The sequence below is a fragment of the Schistocerca gregaria genome, chromosome 2, assembly GCF_023897955.1.
Source record: "Schistocerca gregaria isolate iqSchGreg1 chromosome 2, iqSchGreg1.2, whole genome shotgun sequence".
Taxonomy (NCBI): domain Eukaryota; kingdom Metazoa; phylum Arthropoda; class Insecta; order Orthoptera; family Acrididae; genus Schistocerca; species Schistocerca gregaria.
This window is the reverse complement of record NC_064921.1, coordinates 195,830,234-195,850,171: the sequence shown is the minus strand read 5'-3', so window position 1 is coordinate 195,850,171 and position 19,938 is coordinate 195,830,234. Positions and strand designations below refer to the sequence as shown.

Sequence of the window (19,938 nt, the reverse complement as noted above, 5' to 3'; positions counted from 1 at the left end):
ACTGCTGAAGGTCGCACACTGCGTCGAGAAATCCCAGCCATGGCAACAGTAACTTCAACAACTTGAGGCGCAGTTGGCCGTCGACCTCTCTCAGGAGCAATTACCGAACCGCCAGTTAGTGCGAGCTTCCGAATTATGATCTTCAACCCCGGTGAGGAAAGAGAACCTCTCCGTATCCCTTTAGTGCGTCGTTACTCGCGAAGAGCAGAGGCACTATTGCTGTTTGTTTTGATACAATAGCTTTACAAGTAAAGTCATGCTCACCTTGTCAAGACGCTTGTTGACTGCAACTGTAAAGCACACTGATGCTCGAGTTTCAACCCTATGTCGCCGTATCAGTAGCGGCGCCTAACGGCTCGTCATGGCACTAATATTACTCAAAATTCTAACCCGACAGTGGACAGTCTGAACACCATTCCTATACACACACTGAATCAGGCAACGAAACCACCTTGTAACTGTTTCAGACAACTAAATATTGCAGCCCGGTGACGTCTTTGACAAGGCCAATATTTCTACAGGTTTAACATTCAATTACTTTGAAGGCACAATTGCAACGATAGAGCGCTTCTTAAGGAAATTAATAGTCTCGGTAGGCAAGACTACGACAACCCGTCTCTGTTTATACATTGAGGTGACAAAAATCATATGATACCTCCTTTACCGAGTCGGACCTACTTTTGCCCGGCGTGGACGCGGCATGGACTTCACAAGTCGTTGTAAGTCTTCTGCAAAAATATTGAGCTATAGAGCCTTTATAGCCGTCCATAATTGCGAAAGTGTTGCCGGTGCAGGATTTTGTGTATGAACTGATCTCTCGAGTACGTGCCATAAATGTTCGATGGGGTTCAAGTCGGATGATTTGGGTAGCCAAATCATTCGTCCGAAATATCCAGAGTGTTCTTCAAACCAATCGCCAACAGTTGTGGCACGGTGTAGTGGCGCATTGTTATCCATAAACATGAAAGCCATGAATTTTCAAACATAGGAATCACACAGCCAACCGATTGGCTGTGTGGTTCTCATGTTTCAAAATCATATTCGTTTGCTGAGAGACAGCCTTGTCTAGAGCTGTAATAAATCCATGAATGGCTGCAAAAGGTCTCCAAGTAGCCGAACCTAACCATTTCAGTGATCGGTTCAGTTGGACCAGAGGACTCAGGTCATTCCTTGTAAACACAGCCCACTTAATTACGGAACCACGACCAATTTGCACAGCGCCTTCTTGAAAACTTTGATCCATGGCTTCGTAGCATCTGCCCCACACTCGAATTCTGCCATCAGTTCTTGTCATCTGAAACTGGGACTGATCTGACCAGACCACGGTTTTTCAGTCGTCCAGGGTCCAACCGATAAGGTCACGAGCCCAGGAGAGCCGCTGCAGGATATGTCGTGGTGCTACCAAAGGCACTTGTGTAGGGCATCTGTTGCCATAGCCCAATGACGCCAAATTTCGCCGCACTGTCCTAACGGATACGTTCGTTGTATGTCCTACATTTATTTCTCCGGTTATTCATGCAGCGTTGCGTGTCTGTTAAAATTGACAACTCTACGGAAACCCAGCTGCGCTCGGTCGTTAAGTGAGGACCGTTGGTCCGTGCGTCGTCCGTAATGTAAGAAATTTGGTATTCTCGGCACACTCTTGACACTGTGGATCTCGGAATACTGAATTCCCTAATTATTTCCGAAATGAAATGTCCCATGCATCTAGCTCCAACTACCATTCGCTTCAAAGTCTGCTAATTCCCCTCGTGAGGCCGTAATCAAGCCGCATACCTTTTCACACGAATAACCTGAGTACAAATAGCAGCTCCGCCAATGTACTGTTCTTTTATACCTTGTGTGCCCGATACTACTGCCATCTGTATGTGTCCATACCACTATCCCTTGACTTTTGTCACCTCAGTATGTTTATGTCTATGCATTTTTGTGTATAACTAGACTTGTCTAATCAGTGTGCTCCCTGCCGCCGTTGGATAAGCAGCAGCCAGCAAAAATTTTTACAAAGGCACAGACGGTGTTTAGAAAGGATAGATTGCATGCAACCGGTGGTGGCGTGTTTGTCGCTGTTAGTAGTAGTTTATCCTGTAGTGAAGTAGAAGTGGATAGTTCCTGTGAAATATTATGGGTGGAGGTTACACTCAACAACCGAGCTAGGCTGATAATTGGCTCCTTTTACCGATCTCCCGACTCAGCAGCATTAATGGCAGAACAACTGAGAGAAAATTTGGAATACATTTCACATAAATTTTCTCAGCATATTAAAGTCTTAGGTGGAGATTTCAATTTACCAGATATAGACTGGGACACTCAGATGTTTAGGACGGGTGGTAGGGACAGAGCATCGAGTGACATTATACTGAGTGCACTATCCGAAAATTACCTCGAGCAATTAAACATAGAACCGACTCGTGGAGATAACATCTTGGACCTACTGATAACGAACAGACCCGAACTTTTCGACTCTGTAAGTGCAGAACAGGGAATCAGTGATCATAAGGCCGTTGCAGCATCCCTGAATATGGAAGTAATAGGAATATAAAAAAGGGAGGAAGGTTTATCTGTTTAGCAAGAGTAATAGAAGGCAGATTTCAGACTACCTAGCAGATCAAAACGAAAATTTCTGTTCCGACACTGACAATGTTGAGTGTTTATGGAAAAAGTTTAAGGCAATTGTAAAATCCATTTTAGACAGGTACGTGCCGAGTAAAACTGTGAGGGACGGGAAAAACCTACCGTGGTTCAACAACAAAGTTAGGAAACTACTGCGAAAGCAAAGAGAGCTTCACTCCAAGTTTAAACGCAGCCCAAAACCTCTCTTACAAACAGAAGCTAAACGATGTCAAAGTTAGCGTAAGGAGGGCTATGCGTGAAGCGTTCAGTGAATTCTAAAGCAAAATTCTATGTACCGACTTGACTGAAAATCCTAGGAAGTGCTGGTCTTACGTTAAATCAGTAAGTGGCTCGAAACAGCATATCCAGACACTCCGGGTTGATGGTGGCATTGAAACAGAGGATGACACGCGTAAAGCTGAAATACTAAACACCTTTTTCCAAAGCTGTTTCACAGAGGAAGACCGCACTGCAGTTCCTTCTCTAAATCCTCGCACAAACGAAAATATGGCTGACATCGAAATAAGTGTCAAAGGAATAGAAAAGCAACTGGAATCACTCAACAGAGGAAAGTCCACTGGACCTGACGGGATACCAATTCGATTCTACACAGAGTACGCGAAAGAACTTGGCCCCTTCTAACAGCCGTGTACCGCAAGTCTCTAGAGGAACGGAAGGTTCCAAATGATTGGAAAAGAGCTCAGGTAGTCCCAGTCTTCAAGACGGGTCGTCGAGCAGATGCGCAAAACTATAGACCTATATCTCTGACGTCGATCTGTTGTAGAATTTTAGAACATGTTTTTTGCTCGCGTATCATGTCGTTATTGGAAACCTAGAATCTGCTCTATAGGAATCAACATGGATTCCGGAAACAGCGATCGTGTGAGACCCAACTCGCTTTATTTGTTCATGAGACCCAGAAAATATTAGATACAGGCTCCCAGGTAGATGCTATTTTCCTTGACTTCCGGAAGGCGTTTCTTCACAGTTCCGCACTGTCGCCTGATAAACAAAGCAAGAACCTACGGAATATTAGACCAGCTGTGTGGCTGGATTGAAGAGTTTTTAGCAAACAGAACACAGCATGTTGTTATCAATGGAGAGACGTCTATAGACGATAAAGTAACCTCTGGCGTGCCACAGGGGAGCGTCATGGGGCCATTGCTTTTCACAATATATGTAAATGACCTAGTAGATAGTGTGGGAAGTTCCATGCGGCTTTTCGCGGATGATGCTGTAGTATACAGAGAAGCTGCAGCATTAGAAAATTGTAGCGAAATGCAGGAAGATCTGCAGCGGATAGGCACTTGGTGCAGGGAGTGGCAACTGACCCTTAACATAGACAAATATAATGTATTGTCTGATTATATGATAGCGGAGTAAACACTGGTAACAGTTACTTCTGTAAAATATCTGGAAGTATGCGTGCGGAACGATTTGAAGTGGAAAGATCATATAAAATTAATTGTTGGTAAGGCGGGTCGGGTACCAGGTTGAGATTCATTGGGAGAGTCCTTAGAAAATGTAGTCCATCAACAAAGGAGGTGGCTTACAAAACACTCGTTCGACCTATACTTGAGTATTGCTCATCAGTGTGGGATCCGTACCAGATCGGGTTGACGGAGGAGATAGAGAAGACCCAAAGAAGAGCGGCGCGTTTCGTCACAGGGTTATTTGGTAACCGTGATAACGTTACGGAGATGTTTAGCAAACTCAAGTGGCAAACTCTGCAAGAGAGGCGCTCTGCATCGCGGTGTAGCTTGCTCGCCAGGTTTCGAGAGGGTGCGTTTCTGGATGAGACATCGAATATATTGCTTCCCCCTACTTATAACTCCCGAGGAGATCACGAATGTAAAATTAGAGAGATTCGAGCGCGCACGGAAGCTTTCAGACAGTCGTTCTTCCCGCGAACCATATGCGACTGGAACAGAAAAGGGACGTAATGACAGTGGCACGTAAAGTGCCCTCCGCCACACGCCGTTGGGTGGCTTGCGGAGTATAAATGTAGATGTAGAAGATACCAGGACTAAGAAGAGCTGAGTATGTTATTAGTAGATTACATGATTTTTCTGTTTTTCTTCAAACATAACAGACTTTGCAGCTTCAATGATCAGTGTATGTCTTGTTGGCATGCTGTCCGATCGAAAGAACGTAGGTAGTCCCGATTCGTGTGCTGGCAGTTAAGAAACCTTAGGACATAGTGCCTGCATGCGGAAGATACTTTCAGCGGAAGTTTTTACGGGAGAAAATCTCCACTGCAGTCTGAGGGTAGCAGGAAATCACTAGAAGGCCGGGACCATTTGCAAACTGCTTGCGGAGCGTGGATGCGTGCTGGCGGACACCGTGGGAGAGCGAAAAGGGAGATCCGCGCCGCCGGACGAGGCGAGGCAAACTGCCTTCGTTACTACAGACTCAAGCGGGCAGCAGCGTCACGAGGGGCTACCGCAACTGCCCGCGCCGCTCCATGGCAGACACCCGCCATGACTTGCCCGCGGAATGCGCTGCGTGACATTAGGCACGCGAGTTATTGTGGGTACCACGCGCCAGCCACTGGGCATGAATGAAGACGTGCTTTCTGGAGCACGGTTGTTTAGCACTCAGAAACAGTCACATGGAACCTAGCGCCAACATGATCCCTGACCGCAGCTCTCACCAGCAGTTGTTATCAGGCAGATCTGGCAAAACAAATATGCAGGTTTCCCAAACGAAAATGGACACGCATTCAATAACTGCGTTAAAATACGAGCTAACCGAGGACTTCCTAACAGGTAGATATCGAAGACGTCTCCCCTTACCGGAACAAAATCGACCGATGTAAAGGAGTACCCGGAGGGTCTGTGAATGGACCGTTACTGCTTACAATATGCAAACAAAAAAACAAAATAGCGCCAGAAAGCAAGGAGAAAATAAAATGAAACTTCACGAGCTGAGAGGATTTGTAAGGTAATTACAGTATTTACGACATCGAGTGAAATTTACAATTGACTTTGGTGGCATGAGCCCACATATCAGTGTGACGTTGCACCTCCACTGGCTTGGATGCATGCAGTGATTTAATGGAGAAGGCTCTCATAAAGCCGTTGTATCCTCTCCTGAAGCAAGCAACCCCATAACTTTAACTGGTCCTTGATATCCTGCTAACTGGTCCCATGCATTTCTATCTGACACAGATCTTCTGAGGATCGTGCCGACGACGGGAGTGCTTCACTATGACGCAGGCCGTTCATTGAGACAATTGTCATACGTGAACGAGCATTGTCCTGTTGAAAAATGGCATCATGATATTAGCGCATGAGAGGTATCACTTGAGGATGCAAGATGCTCGTGACGCACCGTCGTACTTCCCTGTCACTACCAGCCGTGACTCGAAGTCATATCCCATGGTTTCCCGCACCATAAGTAGAGAGGATATAAAATGTAGACTGGCAATGGCATGGAAAGCGTTTCTGAAGAAGAGAAATTTGTTAACATCGAGTATTGATTTAAGTGTCAGGAAGTCGTTTCTGAAAGTATTTGTATGGAGTGTAGCCATGTATGGAAGTGAAACATGGACGATAAATAGTTTGGACAAGAAGAGAATAGAAGCTTTCGAAATGCGGTGCTACAGAAGAATACTGAAGATTAGATGGGTAGATCACATAACTAACGAGGAGGTATTGAATAGAAAAGGAGAGAAGATGAGTTTGTGACACAACTTCACAAGAACAAGGGACCGGTTGGTAGGGCATGTTCTGGGGCACCAAGGGATCACAAATTTAGCATTCGAGGGCAGCGTGGAGGGTAAAAATCGTAGAGGGAGACCAAGAGATGAATACACTAAGCAGATTCAGAAGGATGTAGGTTGCAGTAAATACTGGGAGATGAAGAAGCTTGCACAGGATAGAGTAGCATGGAGAGCTGCATCAAACCAGTCTCAGGACTGAAGACAACAACAACAACAACAACGCCAGGAGTAACATTGCTGTGCCTTTCCAAAACATATTAAGAGTGGGACCTCTCCGACGATGGTCGTCTGGGGGAGTGCAGAACCGCAGTTCATATCTGTACCCATTGCAACGCCTTAATAAGCGGACCATGTCTCCCGATCTCGGCATCACTCCAAGCGGAGCCACTTGTATTGGGTTGTTAAATGCAGCTTACGCATGAGACGATAATTACCTTTTCCGGCTGTTGTAGGTGTCCTACTAAAGGCGTGGGACGCCACATAATGTTGTAGAGTCCATTAATGGTTCTCGGATGACAGGCCCAGAAATTGAAGGGGTTACAATGGTCTTCGTGCACAATACGACAACCCTCCCTTGTGGTGGTCAGACGTGATCGACGGAACCGTGATGACGAGTATGTCTGTCCGAATGCCCCACGAATCTGTATATTACACTATTAGACCAGCTTGCCAAATGGAGACCCACAATGAGGCGTCTTTCAAACTATCTTGCAAACTCACGTCAGTCATTTGCTGATAAAGCTATCTCTCACGAGTACGCGGGATCTCTGTGTCATTCACAGTGATCACTTGACATCTGGAGCTCTTCATTCCGCTTTTATACCCTACCAGGCCTGGTTACAATAGTAAACACGGAAAACACGTACTCTGGTGGCTTCTCTGTATGTTACAAAGAATTGTAGCTCTAACCATTTACGTACCCGCCGATGGTATGTTTGTATGTATGCGAAGTTACATTGACATCCAGTGATGTTTCCTGGGTACTTCACCTTTTTTTGTAGGCAATGTTCATAAATTATGTTGTGGATGCGAGGGAAACTCCATGAGGCTGTGTGCAGATGATGGGGTTGTAAATTAGAAGATAGCAGTGCCAGGAGACTACAGCGAACTCCAGGAAGAGATGCTGGGGATTGATGATTGGTGTCGGAACTGCAAGTTTACTCTGAACATAAATAATTTTAAGGTACTGCGCATAAGTAAACGAAGAAATCCGCTGCTGTACAATCACACAGTTGCTGAAAAATCACTGAACACAGTAACCACCAAAAAATACCTCGGAGCGACCTAAAGCGAAATGGCCGCATAAAACTAGTAGTACGGAAAGCATATGACAAGTCGAGAAAAATCTTAAGAAAATGTATTTCAGAAGACTTGTTCAGCTGATTCTTATGAGGATTACTCATTAATCTGGGGCTCTTATCAGGTTGGAGTAATATAAGAGATAGCCAAGATCCAGTGGAAAGCGATTCCTTCGTCAAGAAAATCATGTAGTCGGCGGGCGGGAGGGGATAAAATAGTGGTACGAGAAGTACCCTCCACCATAGACTCAAAGATAACTTCAGAGTGTAGATGTATATGAAGAACTTCATGAGATATTCTCAAAGATAGTGGAGATAATGAAGGAGAACATTGAGGAGGTATAAATTTGTTCGAAGGACTTAACAGGTTGAAAAGTGATCTTTCAAAGTATTCGCCATATTCCCAGATGAAATACTGTTGTTAACACATTTCAACAAGTAAACGAGGTTTCGAACATTGGTGAGTAGTTAATTTTTTTCTCATTGGTGAGTAGTTAATCTTTTTTCCCGACCAGGAACTAAACATAGATCCCTTAGATCCCTCATTGAGCAAGTAGTAAGTTATCAATTGCACTGTGTGTTCACATAATATAGACGTTATCAAAGAGATTAGTTTTACCTTGTTTGTCTCCATAGCTCCCAAGTTCATGTCAAACGAAGTTTTCATTCTCACATAATGTGCGGAGATGCACTCAGACAATGGTTGTGTTAAACATCTGGAGCGGTATGCGTTCCCACCTTATACATTTATACCTAAGTGTGGTAACATTTTAAACCACCGACCTTCTGTTTCGCAACTTTTATTATAACGAATCCACCAAAACAAACTATCAGAGAGGTGTTTTTAGGAACTTTGTATTAAGAACTCGCGAAAGAATGCGAACTGCACTCGCAGCAATAACAACGTTGTAATGGTGAGAAACGTAGGGCTGGAGTGTTTTCCTAAAGGGTAACTTAAGGGACATTCAAAAATCTTTATCTCGATCATTTTATTTCCTGTCTTGCAAACTATTTACCCAAACATATGTCTGATTGTGTTTAACTCCTCTTCCATTTCGACTAACTTATTTTCAGATACTAGGGGATCTGAATTTTTTGTCTATTCAAACTTCTTGCAGCAAGCAAGGTGCGAGCGTGAAACTAACTGAGCGTTTCCCATGGTTTGAAACCACTGAGTTCCATCAGTTTGATAAACCCAACTTTCATTTACCTCGGCCGGAATGCAGATGTGACAGTAACTCTATCGTGGCACTAGCGCCTTCAGCAACCCTACACTAGCCAATCAGGGGCTGAAGAAATTGACAAGACCCGTGACGAGTGCGAAGTCCAACATAACAGTACCAATATCAATCTCAGTTCTGAGCTGAGAACTTTTAATTCTCATAGCCTGGCGTCAACACACACTGATCACGCACCAGCCGATCTTTCAAGTTGCCAGTCAGTAATGTCGTTTTTAACACTTGCGACAGCCAATATGTCTCCAGCAATACATTTCGTCGTGAGGGTCGTAGCCTCGAACTCTAAACGTTGACTGCGGTGCAGATAAGTGAGCAGCCTACCACATTTGCTGGACGTAATGCGATCTAGGTAGATGGTTACCATATGTGTACTAACGGGTGGGTGGTTTGAACGTCTGGATTGAACGTCGAGGTCTATCGCTCTTTGGTTCCCGTAATCCCCCCAACCCCTCTCTTCTCATTCCCACTCACAGATGTCATGGCGGAGACAACTTCTGCATCTAAGTATGACAAATAAGTCACGAGTACTTCAAAGCTTCAGCGACCAGTTAGTGTATTTCGACGTTTGAAAATTCGAATAATATTTCTAGTAGTAACAATAATGTACGTAAGTAAACACGATTATTAGGGGCTCTGTTGACAGTAACTGGAGTCTTCACACCCTAATGCACTCTTATAGACGGAGATCAAGTATGATTCTGCAGTAGTAGTCGATTGTGCATTGTTCTGTACCTAATCCGTAGCATAAGGTTAAATGTATCGTTGCTATTGTCACGATTGTCCCACATCGTAATGTAAGTAGGTGGTCATCATTGTACAGAAACTAAAGAGCGAGCAGTGCCTTTGGTGTTGGAAGAGGTCTTTAGAGGAAGAACCCCTTAGCTGTCGCACAGAAAGGTTCTCTAGCTAGCAGCGGAGAGCGAATTGTGATAATTTACGGAGATTCTGTTGATGTGCGTTTATTGCAGTAGTTATACACTGAGGTGACAAAAGTCTTGGGATATCTCCTAATATCGTGTCGTACCTCATTTGGTTCTGCGTAGTGCAGCAAATCAACGTGGCGTGGACTCCACAAGTCGTTGGAAGTCCCTTGCAGAAATATTGAGCCATGCTGCCTCTGTAGCTGCCATAATTGCGAAAGTGTAGCCGGTACGCGATTTAATGCACCAACTGACTTCTCGATTATGACCCATAAATGTCCTATGGGATTCATGTCGGGTGATATGGGTGGCCGAATCATTCGCCCGAATTGTCCAGAATGTTCTTCCAACCAATCGCGAACAGTTGCGGCCGGGCGATGTGGCGCATTGGTATCCATAAAATTTAAATCCACGACTGGCTGCAATGGCCTCCAGGTAACGGAACATAATCATTTGCAGTCAGTAATCGGTTCAACTGGCCCAGAGGATTCAGTCTATTCCATGGTCAATGTAGCCAACACCATTATGCAGCCACCAGTTAGCCGGCCAGTGTGACCGAGCGGTTCTAGGCGCGACTGCTACGGTCGCAAGTTCGAATCCTGCCTCGGTCATGGATGTGTGTGATGTCCTTAGGTTAGTTAGATTTAAGTAGTTCTAAGTTCTAGGGGACTGATAACCTCAGATGTTAAGTCCCATAGTTTTCAGAGCCTTTTGAACCATTTTCTCCACCAGTTTGCCCAATGCCTTGTTGACAACTTGCGTCCATGGAGTCATAGTTTGTGCGCCACACTCGAATCCAACCATCAGCTCTTACCATCTAAAATTGGGACTGATCTGACGATGCCATGATTTTCCAGTCGTGGTCACGAGCCCAGGAGAGGCCTGCAGGCGATGTCGTGCTATTAGCAGGCACTCACGTTAATCGTCTGCTGTCATAGGCCATTAATGCCAAATTTCGCCGCACTGTCCTAACGGAAACGTTCGTTGTACGCCTCACATTGATTTCTACGGTTATTTCTCGCCATGTTGCTTATCTGTTGGTGAGAACTGTCACCAGTGTTTTAAAGGCGCGCTGCGACCCAAAATGAGTGAGGATGATGATTATTCGGTTTTCGAACGAGAGTATGGGCAGTCTTGGTGGTCCTCTACAGTTGCCAGAATGATGTTACCATCATATCCCGTCGATAGCTTTTATATATGCCTCTGCAAACAAGTCGCAAGAGGCCACAATAAGATGGCATTATTCCTCTTGCTCAGAAAAATGGACAAGAAAATCGTAACGTTTGTGCGTCAGCTGTGGTGCTCCATTGTGCCTTTAATATGCAAAAATAGCTTGTCCAAAGTTCAAAATCGTATATTTCTGTCTATAAAGTGTTCCATGTTCAGAAGAGTTGTTGATTTTCTTGGCAGTGGTTAATAGATATTTGTGGTAACAAATCTTAACATACTTAGTTATTAATGACTTGCCTGAATACCTGTAAACGTTTACTTATCTACCAATGATGAAAATGTAGTAATATCTACGATGGGTCCTTTAACTCATGTGATCCATAAATATTTACCAAAATAGGTCATCCAGTTATAGATTAACTAAAACTTCCCATCTCATGCAATATTTGATAAACTGTGCTGACCGAATCAGTACTATTGTAATGATGGAGAAAATTTGTTCAAATTAATTAGCGCCCACAGAACTAGGTTTCTAACATGTACAGTGCATTCAGATGCGTAATCTCGCTCGCCGTACTATTTACTAAGAACTGAGCTCTTTTCTTTCGGATGACAGCGATATTCTTCTCAGCAAAAACATTCTTACTTTCGTTACGCTGCGATAGCTTTATCAGCGTATTTGGCGAGCTCTTTCCAGATGGTTTCAGAACGATTCATTATTGATTCGTGCGGTGACGCCATGCTATATCGTTTTTTGATAACGGAGTGACGCAAGGTGGAGGAATGTTCTTCATCTGCATGTAGAGTCCATCGACCCTTGCGCACAGTGTTGCAGCTCGTGATCCCATTTCTTCTCTAACACACCTCTAACTCTCTTAACGCCATATTACTTTCATGATTCTTATGCTGCCCATTGCCTTCCCAGTAGTTACATATTTCTCCAGTAATGTTTTTACTAGGAATGGCTTGAATCATTCACCAGTAATCAAACTCTTTACGCATCTTTTCGCGTGGATTGTTTGAAATGTTGAAGGTATCATCATCTACTTCCTATTCCGTAGAAAACTGATTGTAGAAGCACTACTGAAGTTGGTATACCGCTAACTGATGTAGAAGTATGCTTCCTAACAGATGTGCAATAAATGATACTAAGGGCTCATATCTGCTGAGAACTGATGGGTAACTCCTTGTGTGTTGATCTATTGGGTTGAGTTCTTTCCTTTGTTGTATTATTTTTATTTCTGTTGCATTAGCAATACCACAACCCTGGCATCTGCTCAATTCGCGGGTAAAATCTGCTAAAAACCTCGGTAAGTGTCTGATTTGCTTCATTGTGTGGAAGCAGTCTAGTTTATACTCTTAATGCAGTCATACAAGTGAAAGGTCCTCATGATTTGCCGGGGAAGGTTAAGTGTGGTTGACTCAGAGCATTTCAGCTCTAACATTTATGTCGACTATCAATACTGTAATATCTGTAATTTTTAACTTCTCGGACGTGAGATGCACACAAATATATTCTCTCGTGTTGCAACTTTTTTTTAATCAGAAATTGTTTTGTAAGTGTCTTTTCTGAAGCTATGTAATTATGTCTTATGTATGTACTAAATTGTATCGAATATAACTGGTTCATGCGTAGGAAATGTGGTATTGTATAAAATAGAGAAGCTGGAGGGAAGTGCGTTCGCTACGGAACGTTTTGGGAGTGAATGTAAAAGATGGGGCGCGAGAAGTCTTTGTGGCGTATACAGATTGTGCCTAGCCTTCGAAGAGTCAGCATCCCTAGTGCTCAGTGAGGGAAGAGTTTCTGGGCCAGTGGATTAAATAACTCTGGAATGTGAATTGTTATTAGTTGTAGTACCATGACATTTATTACGTGGAATTCCGACGCCAAGAAGAAATGTTCAGAGCATAGTGCCGGCCGCGGTGGTCTGGCGGTTCTAGGCGCGCAGTCCGGAACCGCGCGACTGCTACGGTCGCAGGTTCGAATCCTGCCTCGGGCATGGATGTGTGTGATGTCCTTAGGTTAGTTAGGTTTAAGTAGTTCTAAGTTCTAGGAGACTGATGACTACAGATGTTAAGTCCCATAGTGCTCAGAGCCATTTGAACCATTTGAATCAGAGCATAGTACATTGGGAGCCATGGTTGCATCATATGACATTCTATAGCCAGAGGTGATGGTTATTACACCCACTATCAGACAAAGTTTCGTTTTGTGTATACTTTCATGGGCCAGTATTTATTGAAGCGTTCGCATTATAGTAATTGTATACTAGATTAACGCCCGCTGCTTCGCCCTCGTGGATTGTATGGTCTGCACAGATCGATTTGTTTTTCTTCAATCGATTTTTTAATGTTGTTCTCAAATTGCAACACCTTCTGAATTTTTCATGTTAATTGAGGCCGTAGAAGGATGGTCTTTTCCGAATGTGCCTCTGACTAAAATGCGATTTTGGTAGCCAGAGTCCAAGGTTGGTGGGCCACACCATTTGCGTTATTGTGGCGATATTTCCATATAAACTTTCGTGCTCTGACACATATTTCTTTTTATTTAACCGAGATGTGAAACCCAAGTTTTCATAGATTTAGAAATATCTTTATAGAAACGTTCATCCCCTATTTCACCCCAATGAGGTTTGACTTTTCAAAAACAGTGAAACTCGTATTTTTTTAAATTTATGCACAAGTTTTTCGGCCCCCTCTTTCACTGCACGCTGTTGCAGATAGGACGCTAAATTTGTCACTACTTTAACGTCAGTTACGATTGCATTGCGGACGGGAACATAGTTGCTTGCGTCATGGTGCAGTTGGATGCTAGTTTTCTGGTTTGACAGAGCATGCTTCCGGTGACATCGCAGGGTAGATAAGTCCTCTAGAAGAACATGAGTTTGACCCTTGCACTGTCGCACGTTGGAGATGACTTCGGTGGAGAGTGGAATATTCGGTTGCGCTCTCTGTGATCTGTGGATGTTGCGGACGCTACCACGAGCGCTGTAAACTCAGTTAATATAACACAGACCACTTAACATCGTTTAAAGTTTGATACCTTCCCCTCGGGTTATTACCTCAGCTACAGTGGTTGGAGGATAATTATCGGTACGTTTCAGTCGCGCTCTCTCTCTCTCTCTCTCTCTCTCTCTCTCTCTCTCTCTCTCTCTCTCTCTCTCTCTCTCTCTCTTTTCCCCCCGCACCCTCCCTCCCTCCGCCGCAAAAGAGGAGTTCAAGCACATCAGACTCATCTGGGATGTTATCGAGCACAAGTTCAGCGCTCCCAAACTAACGTCGATTATTCTAGAGTCATTGCTTAAACTTTGCGTGGACGCATGGTGGCATCTACCTTTGGACACCAACAAAGGACTTGTAGAATCCATACCACCATGAATAACAGCTGATTTGCTTGCCAAAGGTACGTTATTCTAATGTTCTGGTTCATCACTATGAGTCCTGTGTACTTTCGTTCATTCAGACATTCATCGAGAGCGTAGAACAGATTTACATTGACCACCCAGATTTGCTCCACTGAGCTGCCAGCAGCATTTCCCGCATTTCAAGTAAAATTATTATGCTTGGAAGACAGTTTCCTAGAAACCTTTTTATATTGTACAATCAAAGCAATTTCTCAGGTGGAAAGTATGATGGAAATAGACTAAAAATATTCTGCGTGAAATGGACACAGAAAATTATACATTTGAACGTGATATATTTTCAGTTAATATTATAAAATTTCTATCGTATCTCGCGGAATGCTTCTGTTGTTCCATACGATTTCTATTGACATGACAGTAATTACTAATCTGACACAGTGAGTGAGAAAGTGAACTTACGAATCGGTTCTCTCTCTCACTCTCTCTCTCTCTCTCTCTCTCTCTCTCTCTCTCTCTCTCTCTCTCTCTCTCTCTCTCTACGTGTGTGTGTGTGTGTGTGTGTGTGTGTGTGTGTGTGTGTGTGTGCTATTATATGTAATTATCGATAAAGCACGGAGTTTTACATTTTTCTCAGCTGTGGGTGTAGGAGTAGGAGTCGTTAAACAGGAAGGGAATAGAAGCGAAAGAAGGGATCGCTTATAAGACGCATAGTGAGGCATGAAAGAATTATCAGTTCGGTAACGGAACAAAGCATGGAAGATAAAAATTACAGAGGGAGACCAAATCTTGACTACAGCAAGTAGGTTCCAATGGATATAGGTTGCAGCAGTTACGCGGAAGTGAACAGGCATGCACGGGATTCACTGTTGTGGAGAGCTGTATCAAACCAGTCTTCAAACTGAAGATCAAAATAACAATATTTTCATAGTTTTGAATTTTATGTTGCTCCCTATCCGCGACAAATCACCAAATCACACACCCAACTCGTTCCATTTGTGTGGATTATATCGCAGAGATGACGTATTTCTTGTCACTTGGCGCAGGCAATGTGACGTTTTGGTAAATTAGGAAAGACATCGTAGCACTGCTTCAGGGCTTTCACGATGTGTAATTAATCTGTTGTAGCTGTCTTATTTTAGGAATGTATGACATTATTTCTTCTGAGAACGAGGAATAAAGCCAGGAGCCCAATACAGAGCCATTGAAGGGTTGTCAGTGTTAAATTTCTGTATAAAAAATGTGTGTCGGAACCCTGACAGTTTTCCTCGTCATGTGCGCGTGCTTATCGCTTTTGGCTGCAACCACAAAGGTGCAAGCGCGAGAATCTTGTTGATCCTCGCTGGCAGGAAGTCGCGCACTACCTCTAAACAGAGGCTATTTGCACCGTGCACATGTCGTTCTTAAAATGAGAGAACGCTCTAAGGTTGGCCAGTCAGTAACATGTCTCTGTGGAGAATCCGTTCATGGAAATGTTTACTATTTTTTGTTGCCCAGTACGCGAGAATACCACCTGCCGACGTATGGAGGAAAACACGGTGCATCACAGGAGGATCAACTGAACCAAGTCTGGTAAGACGCGTAGACGTTACGTCAGTCGTATCCTGGAGGCCTACTTCGGACTTTTATTTCGCAAATGCTGCAGTCATCTGTCGTCTAGTTTAGTTACGAACCTCTATCTACCGCGGTACCTCGGCGGAAAATCACACCAAAGTGCAAGATAACTTGCTCATCTCCGAAATTTAATGCCAGATACTAAGGCAGAGTCAGCCGTGTTCGTCTTCGGTGTTCGCATATCGATATTCGTTTTAAAGCAGAAGCTGACACTCTCAAATTTCCACCCCAAAACCATGCCATTCACCATCTCAGATTTTTCCGAATTAGCGTACCGTCGAGCACCAAGATGTAAGATATTCGCTGCAGTTACATGACTGATGACGATTTTGTAAAATAAGTTGTTTGTTTTGCTGTTTCTGTGCAGTGATGGCTTTGGCCTACTACTAACCAGTGCTGTGTGGAGACCACCAGATATCATTATAAATTTTAGATGCATATTGTTAGCAGAATTGTCGACTTGGAGAGCCCGTGAGAGACCGCGAACTGCAAACTCTGCCTATGTGGACGAAAAAGCATTCAAATTGTGCTTGGGTTGTTCATGTTTTCCTGAACCGCACCAGGTGCATACCTGGGCGATTCTTTGTAAAATGTCTTTCCTTTTTCCTTTCGTCATCGTGTTTAAAATTGTATGGCATCACAACCCTCTACTTCCAATTTATTTCAAGCAGGTGTAGGAAGTAACTGGATTTGCTGTCTCAGACCATCTTAAAATAGGAGCGACAGTAACCTGTTAGTATGAGACTGACGTTTACGTTTATAGGCGAGGTGGATGTCCTCTCGGAAACAACGTCCATAGAAATATGAATAGGAAACGAGTGTCGTTGGCACTGCAGTGATCAAGTCATAGGAGACGGAATGATCGTCACACGCCAGTGACGCTGTAAATAGATACAATGATTTAGACGGCGACCTTTCATTGTTGACCGATAACGAACTCAAAAAAATAAAATAAAGTGTAGGATTTGTACTGTGAAGGCAAAGCTGACTTCAACCAAAAGGTTGGACTGGTCACCGCGGTGCTTTATTGGCATGACGCTGTTGCAGATACTGCTCTTGTCAGTCTCTGACCTTTGAACTGATTCACGTATTCAGTGATAGGGGGACCTATAACTGACAACTTAGCGGTTTTCGCAGTAACAGATTATGGCCAGAGGTGAAAGAAGTGACAGAAAATATTTGAAGACGAGCTGGGGATGAACAGCATTCCTCTGTTTTTAGCCTGTCTTCGGGACACCTAACTACCTGTAGTTTGGATCCGTAACCATGTTTATGGAGTTTGCAAGTTCATATATTTGTAACTGATATTTTATCGATTGTTAAGTAAACATTTTACCGTCATATGTTGCGAATGAAGGTCGTGTAAATAGTTTTACATTTCTTGTATCAACATCATATCGTTATGTGGAGCAAGACTGGAATCTCTTCATTTCTAAATAATGGATATATTCTAACAATTCATCATATAAAATCAGTTTTCATTGCTGTGCCGCAGTTAACGATGTTCCTGTCATATAACTGTAATCCGATGCTCGTCAGAGAGACGGTTTCCCTCTTTCTTTCTTTCTTTTTATTCTTTTTTCTGTTCCGGAAACTTGTTAATGGCTTGTTTATGATTTGCTACCAAGCAACGCGCCGCTGCATGTACCTGCTTCTTTTCTCCTCGCTCTAGAAAATGAAATGTCAGGTTCATGGGACTTCGACGTTACTCGATTACTTTAGACTTTTTTGCACGGCTTTCAGATTCGCGATTGCTTTACCTTCGTTCTCAGCAGTACGCATCTGCACTCTGCTACTGTGGTTGACAGTGCAATCTGTATTCATTTTAAAATAAAGAGAACCATTTCTGATTTTTGTTTCTTTATTTGTTGCAGGTAAGCAGGCACCCAGTTACATGTTGGTGGGTGAGTTTAAGATAATCATTTTCCGTTACAAAGACTCGTCGATATTAATGAAGAAACATCCGATGTTATTGTTTGGTGCACGTTGTTTATGATCATTCTTTTATAGTTGCAGTGTTTCCACACGTTAATTATGTTGTACTTCCATTTGTCAATCATATTATTTTAAGAAACTAGTGGTACTAAAAACAAACATAACTGGAAAGAGGATGTATCATAACCAAGCGCGTGGGCTGGATTTCTGGCTAATGTACTGTAGGTTCGATGTTAACACCTCGTAGGAAATCCTACTTGATCTCAAGAGCGTTATAATTTACTTGATCTTATCATATTTATTATTTTTACCAGAATGAATCTTTTGCACACTGAACAAGACCATAGATGTTGCACCAGATCTTCGCCATCTTACGTGGAACACGTAACCACGTGAGTCATACAAGCCACCCAACTTCAGGTTTCCATACCTATTTCATTCTTTACCAAAAATCACATCACAGCACTAAACCTGTCATGTGTTCTCCAGTTCCACGATAGTGAGTACCATCGGAACAGTGAATTTTCTCCGCCATTATTTGTCCGAGTATGGGAGGAGGGTGACACACGACGAATCCCTTGAGTGTGAAGTCGCAAGAATCTTCAGTAACACTCATTTAAAAGTGTTAACAATTACGAAAGAAAAAATTAACTGCCAATGACTCACCACGTTCACCAGGAGAGCCACAGAAAATGAGTGTCCAGGAGGTGCAGGTATCAACCATCTGTGGGTTGTAGCCATTGTGTTGTTGTTGTGGTCTTCAGTCCTGAGACTGGTTTGATGCAGCTCTCCATGCTACTCTATGCTGTGCAAGCTTCTTCATCTCCCAGTACTTACTGCAACCTACATCCTTCTGAATCTGCTTAGTGTATTCATCTCTTGGTCTCCCTCTACGATTTTTACCCTCCACGCTGCCCTCGAATGCTAAATTTGTGATCCCTTGGTGCCCCAGAACATGCCCTACCAACCGGTCCCTTGTTCTTGTGAAGTTGTGTCACAAACTCATCTTCTCTCCTATTCTATTCAATACCTCCTCGTTAGTTATGTGATCTACCCATCTAATCTTCAGTATTCTTCTGTAGCACCGCATTTCGAAAGCTTCTATTCTCTTCTTGTCCAAACTATTTATCGTCCATGTTTCACTTCCATACATGGCTACACTCCATACAAATACTTTCAGAAACGACTTCCTGACACTTAAATCTATACTCGATGTTAACAAATTTCTCTTCTTCAGAAACGCTTTCCTTGCCATTGCCAGTCTACATTTTATATCCTCTCTACTTTGACCATCATCAGTTATTTTGCTCCCCAAATAGCAAAACTCCTTTACTACTTTAAGTGTCTCATTTCCTAATGTAATTCCCTCAGCATCACCCGACTTAATTCGACTACATTCCATTATCCTAGTTTTGCTTTTGTTGATGTTCATCTTATATCCTCCTTTCAATACACTGTCAATTCCGTTCAACTGCTCTTCTAAGTCCTGACAGAATTACAATGTCATCGGCGAACCTCAAAGTTTTTAATTCTTCTCCATTTTAATACCTACTCCGAATTTTTCTTTTGTTTCCTTTACTGCTTGCTCAATATACAGATTGAATAACATCGGAGAGAGGCTACAACCCTGTCTCACTCCCTTCCCAACCACTGCTTCCCTTTCATGCCCCTCTACTCTTATAACTGTCATCTGGTTTCTGTAAAAATTGTAAATAGCCTTTCGCTCCCTGTATTTTACCCCTGCCACCTTCAGAATTTGAAAGAGAGTATTCCAGTCGTTTGCCTTTCCTTAATCCAGCTTCTAAGATAAGTCGTAGGGTCAGAATTGCCTCGCGTGTTCCAATATTTCTACGGAATCCAAACTGATCTTCCCCGAGGTCAGCTTCTACTAGTTTTTTCATTGGTGTGTAGAAAATTCGTGTTAGTATTTTGCAGCCGTCACTTATTAAACTGATAGTTCGATAATTTTCACATCTGTCACCACCTGTTTTCTTTGGGATTGGAATTATTATATTGTTCTTGAAGTCTGAGAGTATTTCGCCTGTCTCATACATATTGCTCACCAGA

The 19,938-nt window shown here is 43.2% G+C and overlaps 1 protein-coding gene across 3 annotated transcripts in view; it reads left to right on the top strand.

Annotated features, from left to right (window-relative positions):
- The window catches only part of LOC126336662 (serine/threonine-protein kinase 26), a 703,591-nt gene that overhangs the window by 153,170 nt on the left and 530,483 nt on the right, over positions 1-19,938 (top strand). The window contains exon 1 of one of the 3 annotated variants that reach the window (XM_050000605.1): positions 15,762-15,894. The exons of the other annotated variants lie outside the window; for them this stretch is intronic. Within the exon in view, the coding sequence (XP_049856562.1) occupies positions 15,766-15,894 (129 nt within the window). The 5' untranslated portion in view covers positions 15,762-15,765. Of the gene's footprint in view, positions 1-15,761; positions 15,895-19,938 lie in introns of those variants that run through there. 3 annotated transcript variants of the gene reach the window in all.